Source organism: Eulemur rufifrons, chromosome 2, assembly GCF_041146395.1.
Source record: "Eulemur rufifrons isolate Redbay chromosome 2, OSU_ERuf_1, whole genome shotgun sequence".
Lineage (NCBI taxonomy): Eukaryota > Metazoa > Chordata > Mammalia > Primates > Lemuridae > Eulemur > Eulemur rufifrons.
In genome coordinates this window covers 23,929,686-23,946,546 of record NC_090984.1, presented here as the reverse complement: position 1 = coordinate 23,946,546, position 16,861 = coordinate 23,929,686, and the positions used below count along the sequence as shown (strand labels likewise).

Sequence of the window (16,861 nt, the reverse complement as noted above, 5' to 3'; positions counted from 1 at the left end):
AAATTGTCCCCCTCATAGGGACAAGTGTTATCAGTCAAAACTGGGGCCCACTCACCTGGTGCAGTAAGGCCAGACCCAGGAGCCAAGAGTTGCAGCAGCAGAAAGAGATTTTTATTGCAGGGTGCCATGCAAGGAGAACTCCTCAGTGGCTTACAAGTTGGTTTTTTTTTTTTTTTTAAAGGGAAGGGTGTTATCAGCTTCTGAATCAGGGTTTTTCCAAGTACTTGGGGTTTATAGGGAAAAGAATTTGAAGACGCACCACATAAGCCAAACAAGTGACAGCTTTTATTGAAAGCAAAAGTAGGCTCTGAGTAAAAATGTTTTCTCTTCCTTCAAAACCCCCTCACCCTGTTTGAGAACTAAAACCTACATCTCTGCCTTAGGCTAGTGGCCAGGAGGGGGATGAGAGTGTCCTTTGTTCTTTGTGCCAAGGAGATGGGTTGGGGGAATTGCCCAGGCAGAGGCCACGAGATTGTCTCAGCCAAAAATTGGATTGTGAGATTAATCAGAACCTTTAAAAGCTCTGTAACTTCTGCTGAGAGGCAGGACGTTGGTACTTTGAGACAAGAGTCTGCCAACCTCTTCATTTCCTGGCAAATTAATAAACTCCTCTTTCCTTCTCCTCAAACCACTTGTTCTCCTTCTTCTAATGTGGCCTCAGGGAGGGACAAGTGCTGAACTTTCGGTAACAGAAGGAAGTGGTTTTCTCGGTTCATAGTTGTCTGTTTTCGGTTCTTGGTGTGCTCTTGGCCAAAGAATGATCAGACACACCAAAAGCAAGCAAGCATGAAACAAAGTTTGTTGAGGAAGTACAAGATAGATTTAGAGAGCAAGAGTAAGATACAGGTTTACAGAGCAAGAGCAAGCCACAGACGATGAGTGGACCCCTCTGTCGTAACAAAAGGGCCTATTTTGTCTAATGTTAATATTACTGTTAATACTTTGGTTTTCTTTTTGTTTCTGTTTTCCTGGTGTATCTTGCTCCCATCCTTTTACTTTGTTTTTCTTTGCCCTTAAGTTTTAGATGTCTTTATAAAAATGGCCTACATTCATATTTTTTACAAAATACATCTTGATAATCTGTTATAAACCGGAGAATTTTTTTTCTCCCTCCTTTCTTTTTTTTTTAAGGCTGAATTTGAATTCCTCCCCCCATTTTGCTCCTCTCATTTCATTCCTTGGCAGTTATATTTGTCTTTTATACTTTTATACTTCCTTTAGTGAGTACCAAATAAATTTTAAATATGTGTTTAACTTAAAAATCCAGACTCAAATGTGACTAAATACAGAGACCATCAAATGTTTTCCGTTGTCTGCCAGTTTATGCCATTGTTTTTTAGTTTTGTAGTTCTTTATGTTTTTTTAATTCAACACCACAAATTATGCTTTATGTTTTATTTAGTCAGTAGATTCTTAGAATACTTGCATATTTTACCAATTCCTCTGCTCATTTCACTCCTTCATTCTGGGATCTTTTCTTTTCTTTTCTTTTCCTTCCTTCCTTCCTTCCTTTCTTTCTCTTTTTTTGAGATAGCGTCTCACTCTGTTGCCCAGGCTACATTGCAGTGGAATCATCATAGCTCACTGTAACCTTAAACTCCTGAGCTCCAGCAATCCTGGCTAGCCTCCCGAGTAGCCAGGACTATAGGCACACGCCACCATACCCAGCTAATTTTTCTGTTTTTTTGTAGAGATGGGGTCTTGCTCTTGCTCAGGCTGGTCTCAGAACTCCTGACCTCAAGTGATCCTTCCACCTTGGCCTCCCAGAGTGCTGGGATTACAGGCATGAGCCAGTGCACCTGGCCCTGGGATTATTTTTCTGTTTCCTAATGCTGCAGTCCCCAACCCCTGGACCTGGTCCATGGCCTGTTAGGAACCAGACCACATAGCAGAAAGTGAGCGGAGGGTGAGCAAGCGAAGCTTCATCTGTATTTATAGCCTCCCCATTGCTGGCATCACCACCTGAGCTCCACCTCCTATCAGATCAGTGGAGGCATTAGATTCTCATAGGAGCGCGAACCCTATGTAAACTGTGACTGCCAGGGATCTAGGTTGCCCGTTCCTTATGAGAATCTAATGCCTGATAATCTGAGGTGGGGCTGAGGTGGTGATGCTAGTGCTGGGGAGTGGCTGCAAATACAGATTATTGTTAGCAGAGGGGTTTGACTGCATAGAGACCATAATAAATCAATTGCTTGCAGACTTATATCAAAACCCTCTCAGTGAGTGGCATGTGACATGTAGCTACATCTGGTGGCAGGCTTTACGTCAGGATCTGACACTTATTTTAGTATGCACATGGCCTACCCATTTTTTACCCTTTCCATCCATGCCTCTTTCCTGCACTTGTCTCAGTCACAGCTTTGGGAAGCCCACAAGCCAACCCTAGCAAAAATGAGTAAAAAACAAATGTCACTGGAGAGCTCCTTTGAAAAGAGGGAAAGACCCAATGATGAGACAGAAGACTCTAAGACTGCCAACAAAAATGAAAACTGCATTTAAAAGAAAATACCAAGAGTCCTACTTAAATTACCAGTTCATTGCAACAAGTGATACACATTCTCCAAGCTGACTTTATAATATGTGGCAACCGGCTATCCAAGGAAGCCATGAAACTTTCAAAACTGCTTTGCCACATGAAGCCCAAGCACCTTGCATTAAAAGACAAGCCTTTGGAATTTTTCAAAAGAAAAAAAACATGAGCACAAAGAACAGAAGCAATTATTGAAGGCCCCCACTTCATCAAATATGTCTGCACTGAGAGCATCTTTCTTTATGGCTAACCGCATTGCTATAGCTAAGAAGCCCTTTAGTATTGGTGAAGAGTTGATCTTGCTTGCTGCTAAGGACATTTGCCATGAACTGTTAAGAGAGGCTGCAGTTCCAAAGGTGGTATGTGTTCCTCTTTCAACTAGCACTATAACTAGATGAATTGATGAAATAGTGGAGGATATTGAGGCATAATTGTTTGAGAGGATTAATGAGTCACCATGGTATGCAATCCAGGTTGACGAGTCTACTGATGTTGACAGCAAGGCAACAAGGCTTGCTTTTGTGTGATATATTTTTCAGGAGGATGTGCACAAGGATATGTTATGTGCACTTTGGTTGCCAACCAACACCACAGCTGCAGAACTATTCAAGTCTTTGAATGATCACATATCAGGAAAGCTGAATTGGTCATTTTGTGTTGGTATATGCATGGATGGAGTGGCTGCCGTGACTGGACGGCTTTCTGATTTCACTACTAAGGTCAAGGAGGTCGCCTTTGAATGTGAGTCTGCGCACTGAGTGTCATCCATAGAGAAATGCTGGCTAGCCGAAAAATGTCACCTGAATTAAACAACATTTTGCAGGATGTGATTAAAATTATCAACCACATTAAAGTACATGCCCTTATCTCATGTCTGTTTGCGCAGCTCTGTGAGGGGATGGGTGCAGAGCATATGCATCTTCTCTTACACACAGAAGTGAGATGGCTCTCTAAAGGTGGATTACTGGCCAGAGGTTGTGCATCATGAGAGCCACTCCAGAGATTTCTTTCAGAAAAACAGTCACCACTGGCAGCACACATCAGTGACCCAGAATGGGTCGCAGAGCTTGCTTACTTGTGTGACATATTCAACCTATTCGATAAATTTGACCAGTCACTTCAGGGGAGAACAACAGCTGTGTTCAGGTCAGCAGATAAAGTGGCTGCATTCAAAGCCAAGCTGGAATTATGGGGGCAATGAATGAACACTGGGATTTTTGACATGTTTCAAACATTAGCAGAGATTTTGAAAGAGACTGAGCCAGGGCCTTCTTTCTCCCAGCTGGTGCACGATCACGTATCTCAGCTTTCAAAAGAATTTGAGCATTACCTCCCAACCACAAAGACCCCTGAACTGGGAAGGAATGGATCCACCACCTATTTGTGAATAAGCCAGGTGAATCAACTTTGTGTTAGAGAAGGATCACAAATGACGGTGGCCTTAAAAGTATGTTGGAGACAACTCAAATCTCCGAATGTTCTGGCTTAAAGTCAAGGTGGAATATCCCAAGACTGCCAAAGAAGCGCTGAAAAGCCTGCTTCCATTTCCAACATCCTATCTTTGTGAAGCAGGGTTTTCTGCAGTGACAGCAACAAAAAGGAGACTACAGAGAGTCTGACAGTCTCTCGTTAATGGTGGAAAATAAATTTTAAAAAGAGAGGTTATGGAGTAGACTGGACGTAAACAACACACTTTGGTGCCACTGCCTCCCGTCACCCCCAGATGGGACCCTCTAGTTGCAGGAAAACAAGCTGGGGGCTGCCGCTGATTCTGCATTATGGTGAATTATATAATTATTTCATTATATATTACAGTGTAATTGTAATAGAAATAAAGTGCACAATAAATGTAATGTGCTTGAATCATCCTGAAACCATTTCCCCACCCCATCACCCCCAGTCTGTGGAAAAATATTCTTCTGTGAGACCAGTCCCTGGTGCCAAAAAGGTTGGGGACCGCTGTCCTAATGTATATCCATTAAAAGTTTATTTAGTGAAAATCTAAAAACTCTTAAATTCTGAAAGTCTTTTAAATTTGCCTTTGTTGTTGAAAGTTGGTTTTTATGGGTGTGAGAATCTAGATAAGGGTTTGGCAGTACTTTTTTTGTAAAGGGCCAGATAGTAAATATTTTGGGATTTATGGACTATACTCTGTTACAGCTACTCCACTATGCCATTGTAGTGCAGAAGCCATAGACAGCATATAAACACATGAATGTGGCTGTGTTCTGATAAATTTTTTTTATAGACACCAAAGTTTGACTCATATGATTTCCATGGGTTATAAATATTATTTAAAATTTTTTTCAACCATTTCAAAATGTAAAAATCATTCTTGTGGACCATATAAAAGCAGGCTGGATTTGACATTTTATTTAGTACCTGACATTGGAGTAATTCTTGTGATGTCTTAATGTGATACTGTGTAACATTTTTAATTGTGGAGGAGTCAACTGTCAGTCTAATTGTCCTTTCTTCATTGATAATATGGTGATTTTTTTCCTTTGGCTGCTTTTAAAAACTTCTTATTGTTTCTGTTGCAGTTCCCTATGATGTATCTAAGTGTATATTTATTTTCATTTAACCTGGTCAGGATTTGTTGCATATTCAGAATGTCTCTAATTGTTAGTGTTTTCTTCTAGAAAATTTTCAGCCATTATTTTTACTTGTGTCCTAGCATATCATATATAACATAGGAAATTGATTTAAGAAAAATTCATTTGAAGGTTTTTTACAAAGTTACAGTGTAAAATAGTATGCCATCTCCCTCTTAGAATTGAGTGCTACACAATTTCTGTATAGATGACCTCAGAAAATTCTTTTTATCAGTAGTGATCGTTTTTTTGGTTTGGCTGCTGAGAAATACAGCATTAAGTATAATACTAATATGAAGTGTCTAAGAATGTAGTACATTTATTTGTGCACATTTTACTATACATTATAATTATTTGTACATTATAATGCACATAAGTATGTGTTAATAGTTTGAATAGCAAAAGTATGACTTGGCATTTGATTTTAAGCCATATTTAAAATAATTCTTTGTACTAGTATTCATTTAATGGATTAATTGCATGATTGGTGAGCTACTGATTATTCTTCTTCTTTGAATGCTTCAAGTTAGCAAGGTATATTATGGTGCTTTAATATAGACAACTTCTTTCATTTCAGAGAACTCAATTTCCTGCGTCTGCTGAACCTCAAAAGCCCCGGCTGAAGAAAGGTCTGTATGCAATTTTACTGTATGTGTGTATTTGCACAGGTTTCTCTGTCGTAGTTCTTTTCACATTCTATATGCATTAGAGCTTTTTAACTGAGGGTCCAGGGTTCAAGTTCCTGTTTGGGCATCCAAAAAAAAAAAAAAAAAGTGGCCACTGGGAAAAGCATTAATAGTCTAAATGTTCCGTCACATCTTGCTTTTATTTTATAAGTGCTGTTAGATATTAGGAGGTTGGTTTGACCTGTAAAAGTATTTAGATGAGGTTTGATTATCACGTAAATGTGTACTAATTTTCTACTTGTGGCAGAACCACTCTGTGAAGTTCCCGTAGTACAAAGCAGACCTCAGATAATCTTATGTGTATGTTAAATAATTGTGAGATTTTATAAAAATTGAGACTGGGCAACCTAACTAGGTGAAGACCTAAACTGTAGAGAGCTGCATTTTATAATCTGATAGAGATATGATGTATATTTTATTTAGAGGAACAGGATTCCTTCATTTGCTAACCTATAAAGTCTTAGGAGTGTTTGCATCAGATTGTAGATGACTATATTGGATATTCTCCTATGTCTGATGGATTGGGTGTCCTTGCTAGTCACCAGGCATTAGAAAAATACCTGAAGTATGTCTTTAGTGAAGAGACATTCATTCATTCATTCATCTATTATTTTTGTCTTTTTTTCTTTTCTTCTATTAATTAATTAATTATTTTTAGTTGAGGAAACCAAGGGTGATTGGAAGGGGTCTTGTGTGTAGTTCTTATTTGCATACATGAGTTATAGTTGCCAGGTTATATATCCTTTTGCAGCATGTGTTTTCCTATTATGTGCTAAGAGTCTTAAAGTTGATTTTGTCAATAAGTTGTTTAGTTTACTTGAAGCATTTCTGTCACTCTTTGAAATTATAATGGAAGTTATTGGAAAATATGATTGCCTTTCAGAAATTTATTTTACAAAGAGTTTTTCAGGAAAGAGCTGTACATCTCTAATTTAGATTATTTGTAAAATCCAATGTAATCCTGCCAGTATCTAACATAATTTCTAATATTCTTTATATCATTTCTGGACATGAGAATCATCTTACTGTGACATCCGTCACTTCATTTACTTACTTTTTAAAAAGACACATTATTCAGCATCACAATCAGACTGTTACATTTAGCAATCAACAGCATGGGTGTGAAAAAGAAAAAAATGTACATTCCTTTGTTAGAATGCTTTACACTTTCCACAGAACAGAAGCTCAAATAACCTGTTATACAATTAGTCACAAATACGGTCCTCAAGTGTTTTGCCCATATACATGAGTCTTGTCTAAAACATGTCTTCTGGCCGGGCGCGGTGGCTCACGCCTGTAATCCTAGCACTCTGGGAGGCCGAGGTGGGCGGATCGTTTGAGCTCAGGAGTTCGAGACCAGCCTGAGCAAGAGCGAGACCCCATCTCTACTAAAAATAGAAAGAAATTATATGGACAGCTAAAAATATATAGAAAAAAATTAGCCGGGCATGGTGGTGCATGCCTGTAGTCCCAGCTACTCAGGAGGCTGAGACAGGAGGATTGCTTGAGCTCAGGAGTTTGAGGTTGCTGTGAGCTAGGCTGATGCCACGGCACTCACTCTAGCCTGGGCAACAGAGTGAGACTCTGTCTCAAAAAAAAAAAAAAAAACATGTCTTCTTTGTAGCAGCTGTAGGCCCTGTCACCACTGTGATTGGCTGAGTTCACAAATCTGTTGTAATCTGAAACTTCCCTGTCACTTCTCTGGCTCCCCTCTCCTGCTAAGCTTTGTTTCCTGAGAGTAATAAAAACCTTCTACCACTGCCATAGCTACTGCTGCTACTAGAACCACGATAGCCACCTTGGTTTCATGGTTTGGCAAAGTATTGGCCTCCACCACTGTAAGGGCCAGAGCTGCTGCCTCCAAAGTTTCCTGCCTTCATGAGTCCTAAATTTGAAGATTGTTATAATTGCCAAAATCATTGTAGCTTCCACCACCTCCAGAATTGTTTCCACCATTGCCAAATCCATTGTAGCCATCCCCACTGCCACCATGTCCACCACCACCATGGCTCCCACCAAAGCCATAGTGACCACTGAAGTTTCCTCCACGACCACCACCAAAGTTTCCAGAACCACTTTGATCTCTTTGGCTGGAGGAAGTGCTAGCCATCTCTTGCTTTGACAGGGCTTTCCTTACTTCACAGTTGTGGCCGTTCACAGTATGCTATTTCTGAATGACAGTCTTATCCACAGAATCATGGTTGTCAAAGGTTACAAAAGGAAAGCCTCTCTTCTTGCCACTGCCTCAGTCAGTCATGATTTGAATCACTTCAGTTTTCCCATCTGTTCAAAATAGTCTCTTAGGTGATGTTCTTCAGTATCTTCTTTAATGCCACCAACAAAGATCTTTTTCAGAGTTAAGTGGCCACCTGGTCCTTGAGAATCTTCTCAAGAGACAGCTCTCTTTGGTTCCACAACTCTTCCATCCACCTTGTGTGGCCATGCATTCATTGCAGCTTCCACCTCCTCCACAGTGGCATATGTGACAAACCCAAAGCCCTTAGAGCGCTTGGTGTTTGGACCTCTCATTACCACAGAGTCTCTGAGTGTTCCCCGTTGCTCAAAATGGCTCCTCAGACTCTCATCAGTTGTTTCAAAGCTCAGTCTTCTGATAAAGAACTTTTGCAGCCATCTGGGCTCTTTAGGAGACATTGACTTAGATATGACAGCAGTGGGAAGAGAGACTAACGATGTTTCCTTGCAGCATCTGAGGGCAGAAAGGAGTAAGCTAACGAACATATCTCTGTTACTTCATATAATCACTAGGGTGATTTGGCTAGTTAGTGAGGCTAGCATGTATTGTGATTGTCTCTTCAATATTCATTTCACCCTTCCTCTAGAGTCAAATTCTGTGGTTCCATTGACTCCAGGTCCAGGAGAGGACTGTATACCACTCAAGAGTTGATCCATGCCCAATTCAGGTTAATGAGATACAAATTTTATAGCTTTGGGGAAAAAGAACACATTTGATATGTTGTAAACTTTAACAGTGTTATTGTGCCCCTTTAATCAACTCTTTCTCCCTTCTGCATCCTGGGGCAACTACTTTCTGATTTCTACTATTAAAGTTTAATTTTTTCTGTTTTTGAACTCCTCATACATACAAGTACTGACCATGTTCCAGGACTGGTAATGATGGGTATTGGGAATACAAAGGGAAATAGGGTTTGGATTCTTCCCTCAGGGAATTGACAATCTTCAGGGCCTATAGAATATAAAAAAATAATTAAAGTATAATGATTTCTCTCCAAGTCCTTTCTTCTGAAGGTTAAATATTTCCAGCTGCTTCAACTCTTTTTTTATGTGAGATATTTAGTGTTCCTTTGCTGTAATTGCCTTGGTCCTCTGGTAAAATTTGGTGTCCCTCTTGGAAGTATAGAATTCAAGACTAAATAGAATATTCCAGATATGGTGTGAATAGGGCCAAGTGAAATATCTGGAAAATAATATCTCTTCATCTGGATCTTTTGTTTCTGTTAGGCCAGCTCAAGATTGCATTGCCTTTTGGGCAACCATTCCGCAAGTCGCAATTCCACTATTGCAAAGTGCCAGGAGTATCATGGAGAATATGATGACTATAATATAAATAATGCCTTTGGAGTTGTGCAAGGTGATGACATAGCACCTAAAACATCCAGAGTATAACCTACAAACAAACAAAAATAAAATGTAGATAGTTATGTCACATGTGAATAGAGATCATTTCATTTCTTCATTTCTAATCTGTATGTCTTTTACTTTAAAAAAAAATAATTGTACTTCATAGGACGTTCCATATGTTGTTAATGGAAGTGGTGAGAATCTTATTCACAAAGAACATTCTTTTTGTCACCATTAAGTATGATGTTGGCAGTAGGTTTTGTGTAAAATGCCCTCCGTTAGGTTGAGGAAGTTCTCTTCTATTCCTAGGTTTGCTGATAACTTTTTACCATGAATAGATGTTGAATTTTGTCAAATGTTTTTTCTGTGTCTATTGAGATGACCGCATGGGTTTTCTTGTTTAATCTAATGATATGGTGAATTACACCAGTCAGTTTTGGAATATTGAACCAGCTTGCCTTCCTGGGATAAACTCCACTTAGTTGTGATGTATTTTTTATATGTTAATGGATTGGGTTTTGTTGTTGTTGTTGTTGCTGCTGTGACAGGGGCTTGCTCTTGCTCAGGCTGGTCTTGAACTCCTGGCCTCAAACAAGGCCTCCTGGCATGGCCTCCCAAAGTGCTAGGATTACAGGCCTGAGCCACCACAGAGGGCTTGATTATTTTCATTCACATGTAGATAGGCTTATTTTTTTCCTTTTAATCATACAATTCACCCATTTAAATTGTGCAATTCAATGGCTTTTTGTTATATTACATTACTATATTTTTAATAATGGCAAAATATATATAACATAAGCTTTTCCTTTTTAACCATTTTTAAGTGTGCAGTTCAGTGGCATTAATTACATTCACAATGTTGTACAACTATTGAAAATGTTTTCTAGAACTTTTTCATCAGTCTAAATAGGAACTCTAACCATTAAGCAATAACTCCCAATTTTTCTCTTTCCTAGCTCCTGGTAACCCTCTGTTCTACTTTGTGAGTTTTGCCTATTCTAGATATTTCATAAGTGGAATCATACAATATTTGCCTTTTTGCATCTGGCTCATTCCACTTAGTATGTTTTCAAGATTCATCCATGTTATAGCATGTATCAGAACTTTATTCCATTTTAAGTCTGAATATTCCATTGTATGTTTTTACCACATTTTGTTTATCCATTCATCAATTGGGTCATTTCCAATTTTTGGCTATTGTGAATAATGCTATAGTGGACATTGATGTGCACGTATTTGTTTGAATCCTTGCTTTCAATTCTTTTGGGTATGTACCTAAGTAATTCTTTTTCTTTTTGTTTTTTTTTTTTTGTTTTTTTTTTTGAGACAGAGTCTCACTCTGTTGCCTGGGCTAGAGTGAGTGCCGTGGCATCAGCCTAGCTCACAGCAACCTCAAACTCCTGGGCTCAAGCCATCCTCCTGCCCCAGCCTCCCGAGTAGCTGGGACTACAGGCATGCACCACCATGCCCGGCTAATTTTTCCATATATATTTTAGCTGTTCATATAATTTCTTTCTATTTTTAGTAGAGACGGGGTCTCGCTCTTGCTCAGGCTGGTCTCGAACTCCTAACCTCAAACAATCCGCCTGCCACAGACTCCCAGAGTGCTAGGATTACAGGCGTGAGCCACCGCGCCTGGCCGTACCTAGGTAATTCTATGTTTAGCATTTTGAGGAACTGCCAAACTGTTTCCTATAGCAGCTGCACCATTCCTATCAGCAGTGTTTGAGAGCTCCAATTTCTCCACATCCTTGCCAAAAGTTATTTTCTGCTTTTTTTTAAATAGCCATCCTAGTAGGCATGAAGTGATATCTCATTGTGGGTTTTTTTTTTTTTTTTTTTTGAGACAGAGTCTCACTCTGTTGCCCAGGCTAGAGTGAGTGCCGTGGCGTCAGCCTCGCTCACAGCAACCTCAAACTCCTGAGCTCAAGCGATCCTCCTGTCTCAGCCTCCCGAGTAGCTGGGACTACAGGCATGCACCACCATGCCCGGCTAATTTTTTCTATATATATTTTTAGCTGTCCATATAATTTCTTTCTATTTTTAGTAGAGATGGGGTCTCGCTCTTGCTCAGGCTGGTCTCGAACTCCTGAGCTCAAGTGATCCGCCCACCTCGGCCTCCCAGAGTGCTAGGATTACAGGCGTGAGCCACCGCGCCCGGCCTCATTGTGGTTTTGATTTACATTTCCCTAATGACTAAGGATGTTGAACATCTTTTTATGTGCTTATTGTGAGCAATTTTTGTATCTTCTTTGGAGAAATGTCTGTTCAAGACATTTACCCATCTTTTAATTGGTTGTCTTTTTGTTGTTGAGGATCAGCCCCCCCTTTTTTTGAGAGATTCTCTCTCTCTGTCCCCACAAGCGATTCTCCTGCGCTAGCCTCCAGAGTAGCTGAGACTACAGGTGTATGCCATGATGCCCAGCCAATTTTTCTACTTTTAGTAGAGATGGGGTCTCACTCTTGCTCAGGTCTCGCTCTTGCTCAGGCTGGTCTTGAACTCTTGAGCTCAAGTGATCCTCCTGTCTCAGCCTCCCAGAGTGCTAGGATTACAGGTGTGAGCCACCACATGTGGATGAGGACAGCCCTTCTTAATAGTGATTGGTTTATGTATTTTTTTTAATAGCTTTAAAATGTTTATTTATTTATTTATTTTTTATTTATTTCATCTTATTATTATGGGGGATACAGAATTGCAGGTTACATACGTTGCCCATGTACCGCCTTTCCCCCCAAGTCAGAGCTCCAGGCGTGTCTGTTCCCCAGACAGTGCGTGTTGCACCCATCATGTAGGTATATATCCCTCCCTTCCCCACCCCCCCTTCCCGAGTCAGCACCTTCAAGTGTGACTATTCCCCAAATGGTGCGCAATGCACTCATTATGTAGGCATACACCCATCCCCTCCTCCCACCCCCTACCTCAGTCTGATATCCGATTGGTGTCGTTCCCAGATGTGTATTTAGGTGATGATCAGGGAAACCAATTTTCTGGTGAGTACATGTGATGCTTGTTTTTCCATTCTTGGGATACTTCACTTAATAGAATGGGTTCCAACTCTCTCCAGGAGAACCATAGAGATGTCGTATCTTCATTATTTCTTATAGCTGAGTAATATTCCATGGTATACATATACCACAGCTTACTAATCCAATCATGTATTGATGGGCATTTGGGTTGTTTCCACATCTTTGCTATTGTGAATTGTGCTGCTATAAACATTCGGGTACATGTGTCTTTGTTACAGAATGACCTTTTTTCCTTTGGGTATATGCCCAATAATGGGATTGCTGGGTCAAATGGCAGGTCTACTTGAATCTGTTTAAGATACCTCCATAATGCTTTCCACAGGGGTTGCACCAGTTTGCAGTCCCACCAGCAGAGTATGAGTGTTCCGTCTCTCCACATCCACGCCAACATGTGTTGTTTTGGGATTTTTTTGATAAAGGCCATTCTCACTGGGGTTAAGTGATATGTCATTGTGGTTTTGATTTGCATTTCCCTGATGATTAGGGATGTTGAGCATTTTTTCATATGTTTGTTAGCCATTCTTGCATCTTCTTTTGAGAAATTTCTATTCATGTCCTTTGCCCACTTTTTGATAGGGTTGCTTGATTTTTTCTTGCTGATTTTCCTGAGTTCTAAATAGATTCTTGTTAGTCCTTTATCTGATGTGTAGTATGCAAAAATTTTTTCCCATTTTGTGGGTGGTCTGTTTATTCTCGTGACTGTTTCTTTGGCTGTGCAGAAGCTTTTTAATTTAATCATGTCCCATTCATTTATTTTTGTTGCTGTTGTGATTGCCTTAGGGGTCTTCTTCATAAATTCTTTGCCTAGGCCAATGTCTGTAAGAGTCTTTCCTACATTTTCTTCTAGAATTCTGATTGTATCACGCCTAAGGTTTAAGTCTGTTATCCACCGTGATTTGATTTTTGTGAGAGGTGAAAGCTGTGGGTCCTGTTTCAATCTTCTACATGTGGCTAACCAATTCTCCCAGCACCATTTATTGAATAGGGATTCTTGTCCCCAGAGTATATTCTTTCCTGCTTTGTCAAAAGTTAGGGGACTATATGAGGATGGTTCTATATTTGGATTTTCTGTTGTGTTCCACTGGTCTGTGTCCCTGTACTTGTGCCAGTACCAGGCTGTTTTAAGAACCACAGCCTTGTAGTATAGTTTGAGGTCTGGCAAATTAATACCTCCCATTTTGTTTTTGTTGCTTAAAATTGCTTTTGCTATACGGGATCTTCTCTGATTCCATACAAAGTGTATAATTATTTTCTCTACGTCTGTGAAGAATGATGTTGGTAATTTAATAGGGATTGCATTGAATCTGTAGATCACTTTGGGTAGTACAGACATTTTAACAATGTTGATTCTTCCGATCCACGAGCATGGTATATTTTTCCATCTATTTGCAAGTTCTGCTATTTCTTTTCTCAGTGTTTCATAGTTTTCCTTATAGAGGTCCTTTACCTCTTTAATTAGGTATATACCTAGATATTTTATTTTCTTTGTTGCTATTTTGAAGGGTATTGAGTCTTTAATTTGGTTTTCCGATTGACTGTTATTGGCATATATAAATGCCTCTGATTTGTGTATATTAATTTTGTAGCCTGAGTCTTTGCTATATTCATTAATCAATTCCAGGAGTCTCATGGTTGAATCCTGGGGGTTTTCCAGATATAACATCATATCATCAGCAAAAAGTGAGAGTTTGATCTCTTCCTTCCCTATTTGGACTCCCTTGATTTTGCTCTCTTGCCTGATAGCTCTCGCAAGGACTTCCAATACTATGTTGAAAAGTAATGGGGACAGTGGGCAGCCCTGTCTGGTTCCAGTTCTAAGTGGGAGTGCTTTCAATTTTTCCCCATTCAGAATGATGTTGGCTGTGGGCTTGTCATATATGGCTCATATCATTTTTAGGTAGGTTCCATCTACGCCTATTTTGTTAAGCGTTTTTATCATAAAAGGGTGTTGAAGTTTGTCAAATGTTTTTCTGCATCTAATGAGAGGATCATATGGTTTTTGTTTTTGCTTCTATTTATGTGGCGAATTACATTTATAGATTTACGTATGTTGAACCACCCCTGCATCTCTGGGATGAAGCCCACTTGGTCATGGTGGATTATTTTTTTGATAAGTACTTGGATTCAATTTGCTAGTATTTTATTGAAAATTTTTGCATCTATATTCATGAAAGAAATTGGTCTGCAGTTCTCTATTTTTGTTGCGTCCTTTCCTGGTTTTGGTATCAATGTTATATTGGCTTGGTAGAACGTGTTGGGGAGAATTCCATCCTTCTCAATATTGGAGAATAGTTTATGTAGGATGGGCACCAGTTCTTTGTATGTGTGGTAAAATTCAGGTGTGAACCCATCTGGACCAGGGCTTTTCTTTTTGGGAAGGTTTTTTATTGCTGTTTTGATTTCAGTTCTTGATATTGGTCTGTTCAGGTACTCTATTTCTTCCTGGTTGAGCCTGGGAAGACTATGTGTTTCTAAAAATTTGTCCATTTCCCCCGCATTCTCCAGTTTGTGTGCATAAAGATTTTTGTAGAATTCATAGATGGTATCTGGTATCTCTGTAGCATCGGTTGTGATTTCTCCTTTCATGTTCTTAATGGAGGTTATTAGAGATTTTACTTTTGTGCTCTTGGTTAGTCTAGCCAGAGGTGTGTCTATTTTGTTTATCTTTTCAAAGAACCAACTTTTTGTTTTATTAATTTCCCTTATAGTTTCTTTGTTGTCCTTTTCATTTAATTCTGATTTGATCTTAGTAATTTCTCGCCTTCTGCTGGGTTTGGGGTCGTTCTGTTCTTCTTTCTCCAGCTCTTTGAGTCTATTCGTTAGGTTGTCTATTTGCAGGTTTTCTGTCTTTTTGATATAGGCATTTATGGATATGAATTTTCCTCTCAGGACTGCTTTAGCTGTGTCCCATAGATTTTGATAAGTTGTATCTCCATTGTCATTTAATTCAAAGAAACTTTTGATTTCCATCTTGATTTCTTCCTTTATAGAATAATTATTCAGGAGAAAGTTATTTAGCTTCCATGACTTTGAGTAAGAGTGAGGGTTTCTGTTTGGGTTCATTGTTACTTTTATTCCGCTGTGATCTGAGAAGATGCATGGTATAATTTCTATTTTTTTGAATTTTTAAAGACATGCTTTATGTCCTAGGATATGGTCAATCTTAGAGAATGTCCCATGAGCTGATGAGAAGAATGTATATTCTGTGGACTTTGGGTAGAATGTCCTATAGATGTCAGCCATGCCCATTTGTTCTAGCATTCTATTTAGGTCCATTATGTCTTTGTTTATTTTCTGTTTAGAGGATCTGTCCTGTACTGTCAGTGGGCTGTTAAAGTCTCCAGCTATTACAGTATTGTTATCTATCATTTGGTTCAGATCTAGTAGGGTTTGCTTTATGAATCTAGGTGCACCTAGGTTGGGTGCATATATATTGAGTATAGTCATGGCTTCTTGTTGAATTGTGCCTTTAACCAGTATGTAGTAACCATCTTTGTCTTTTATTATTTTTGTTGGTTTGAAAGCTAAGTTATTGGAAATTAAGATTGCCACACCAGCTTTCTTTTGGTTACCATTTGCTTGAAATATCGATTTCCATCCTTTTATTTTCAGTCTAAATGCATCTTTGTAGGTTAGGTGAGTTTCTTGAAGACAGCAGATACTTGGATTGTGTTTTTTTTATCCATTGGGCCAGTCTATGTCTCTTGAGTGGGGAATTCAAGCCATTCACATTTATTGAGACAACTGATAAGTGAGACAGTTTTTTGTTCAGCTTGTTGGGTAGAACTTCATTGCGATGTTTTCTCTCCTGAGCCATTGTGGTATCTGGAATTTGATCTTTAGCTCTTGAGTAGTTTTACATTCGTGGGTCTTTCTTGTGCTGATCCGTGTGTAACTCTCTTTTGAGTACTTCTTGGAGGGCTGGTCTTGTCTTGGTGAATTCCCTCAACCTTTGTTTATCTGAGAATGTCTTAATTTCTCCTTCGTATAGAAAACTTAGCTTAGCTGGGTACAAGATTCTAGGCTGGGCATTATTCTGTTTCAGAAGACTGAAAATGGGGCCCCAACCTCTTCTTGCTTGTAAGGTTTCAGCTGAGAAATCTGGCTTAATTCTGATGGGTTTTCCTTTGTATGTTACTTGTTTCTTTCTCCTTACGGCTCGAAGAAGGGACTCTTTAGTGGATATTTTGGTCAGCCTGATGACTACGTGGCGTGGTGTTTTCCTATTTGCTATGAATCTCCCAGGGGTCCTTTGAGCTTCTTGAATCTGTATGTCTAGAGTATTAGCAAGGCCTGGAAAATTTTCCTCAATTATGTCTTCAAATAGCTTGTCCAACTCTTGCTTATTATCTTCTTCACCCTCAGGAATGCCAATAACTCTCAAGTTAGGTTTCTTCACATAATCCCACATTTCTTGAAGA

General features: G+C 39.3%; 1 protein-coding gene and 1 pseudogene across 1 annotated transcript in view; one reads left to right on the top strand and one right to left on the bottom strand.

Annotated features, from left to right (window-relative positions):
- Nucleotides 1-16,861, top strand: part of BBS4 (Bardet-Biedl syndrome 4) — a 60,743-nt gene that overhangs the window by 5,555 nt on the left and 38,327 nt on the right. The window contains exon 2 of the mRNA XM_069457811.1: nt 5,705-5,756. Within this exon, the coding sequence (XP_069313912.1) occupies nt 5,705-5,756 (52 nt within the window). The remainder of the gene's footprint in view (nt 1-5,704; nt 5,757-16,861) is intronic.
- Nucleotides 7,532-8,552, bottom strand: LOC138380904 (heterogeneous nuclear ribonucleoprotein A1-like; annotated as a pseudogene).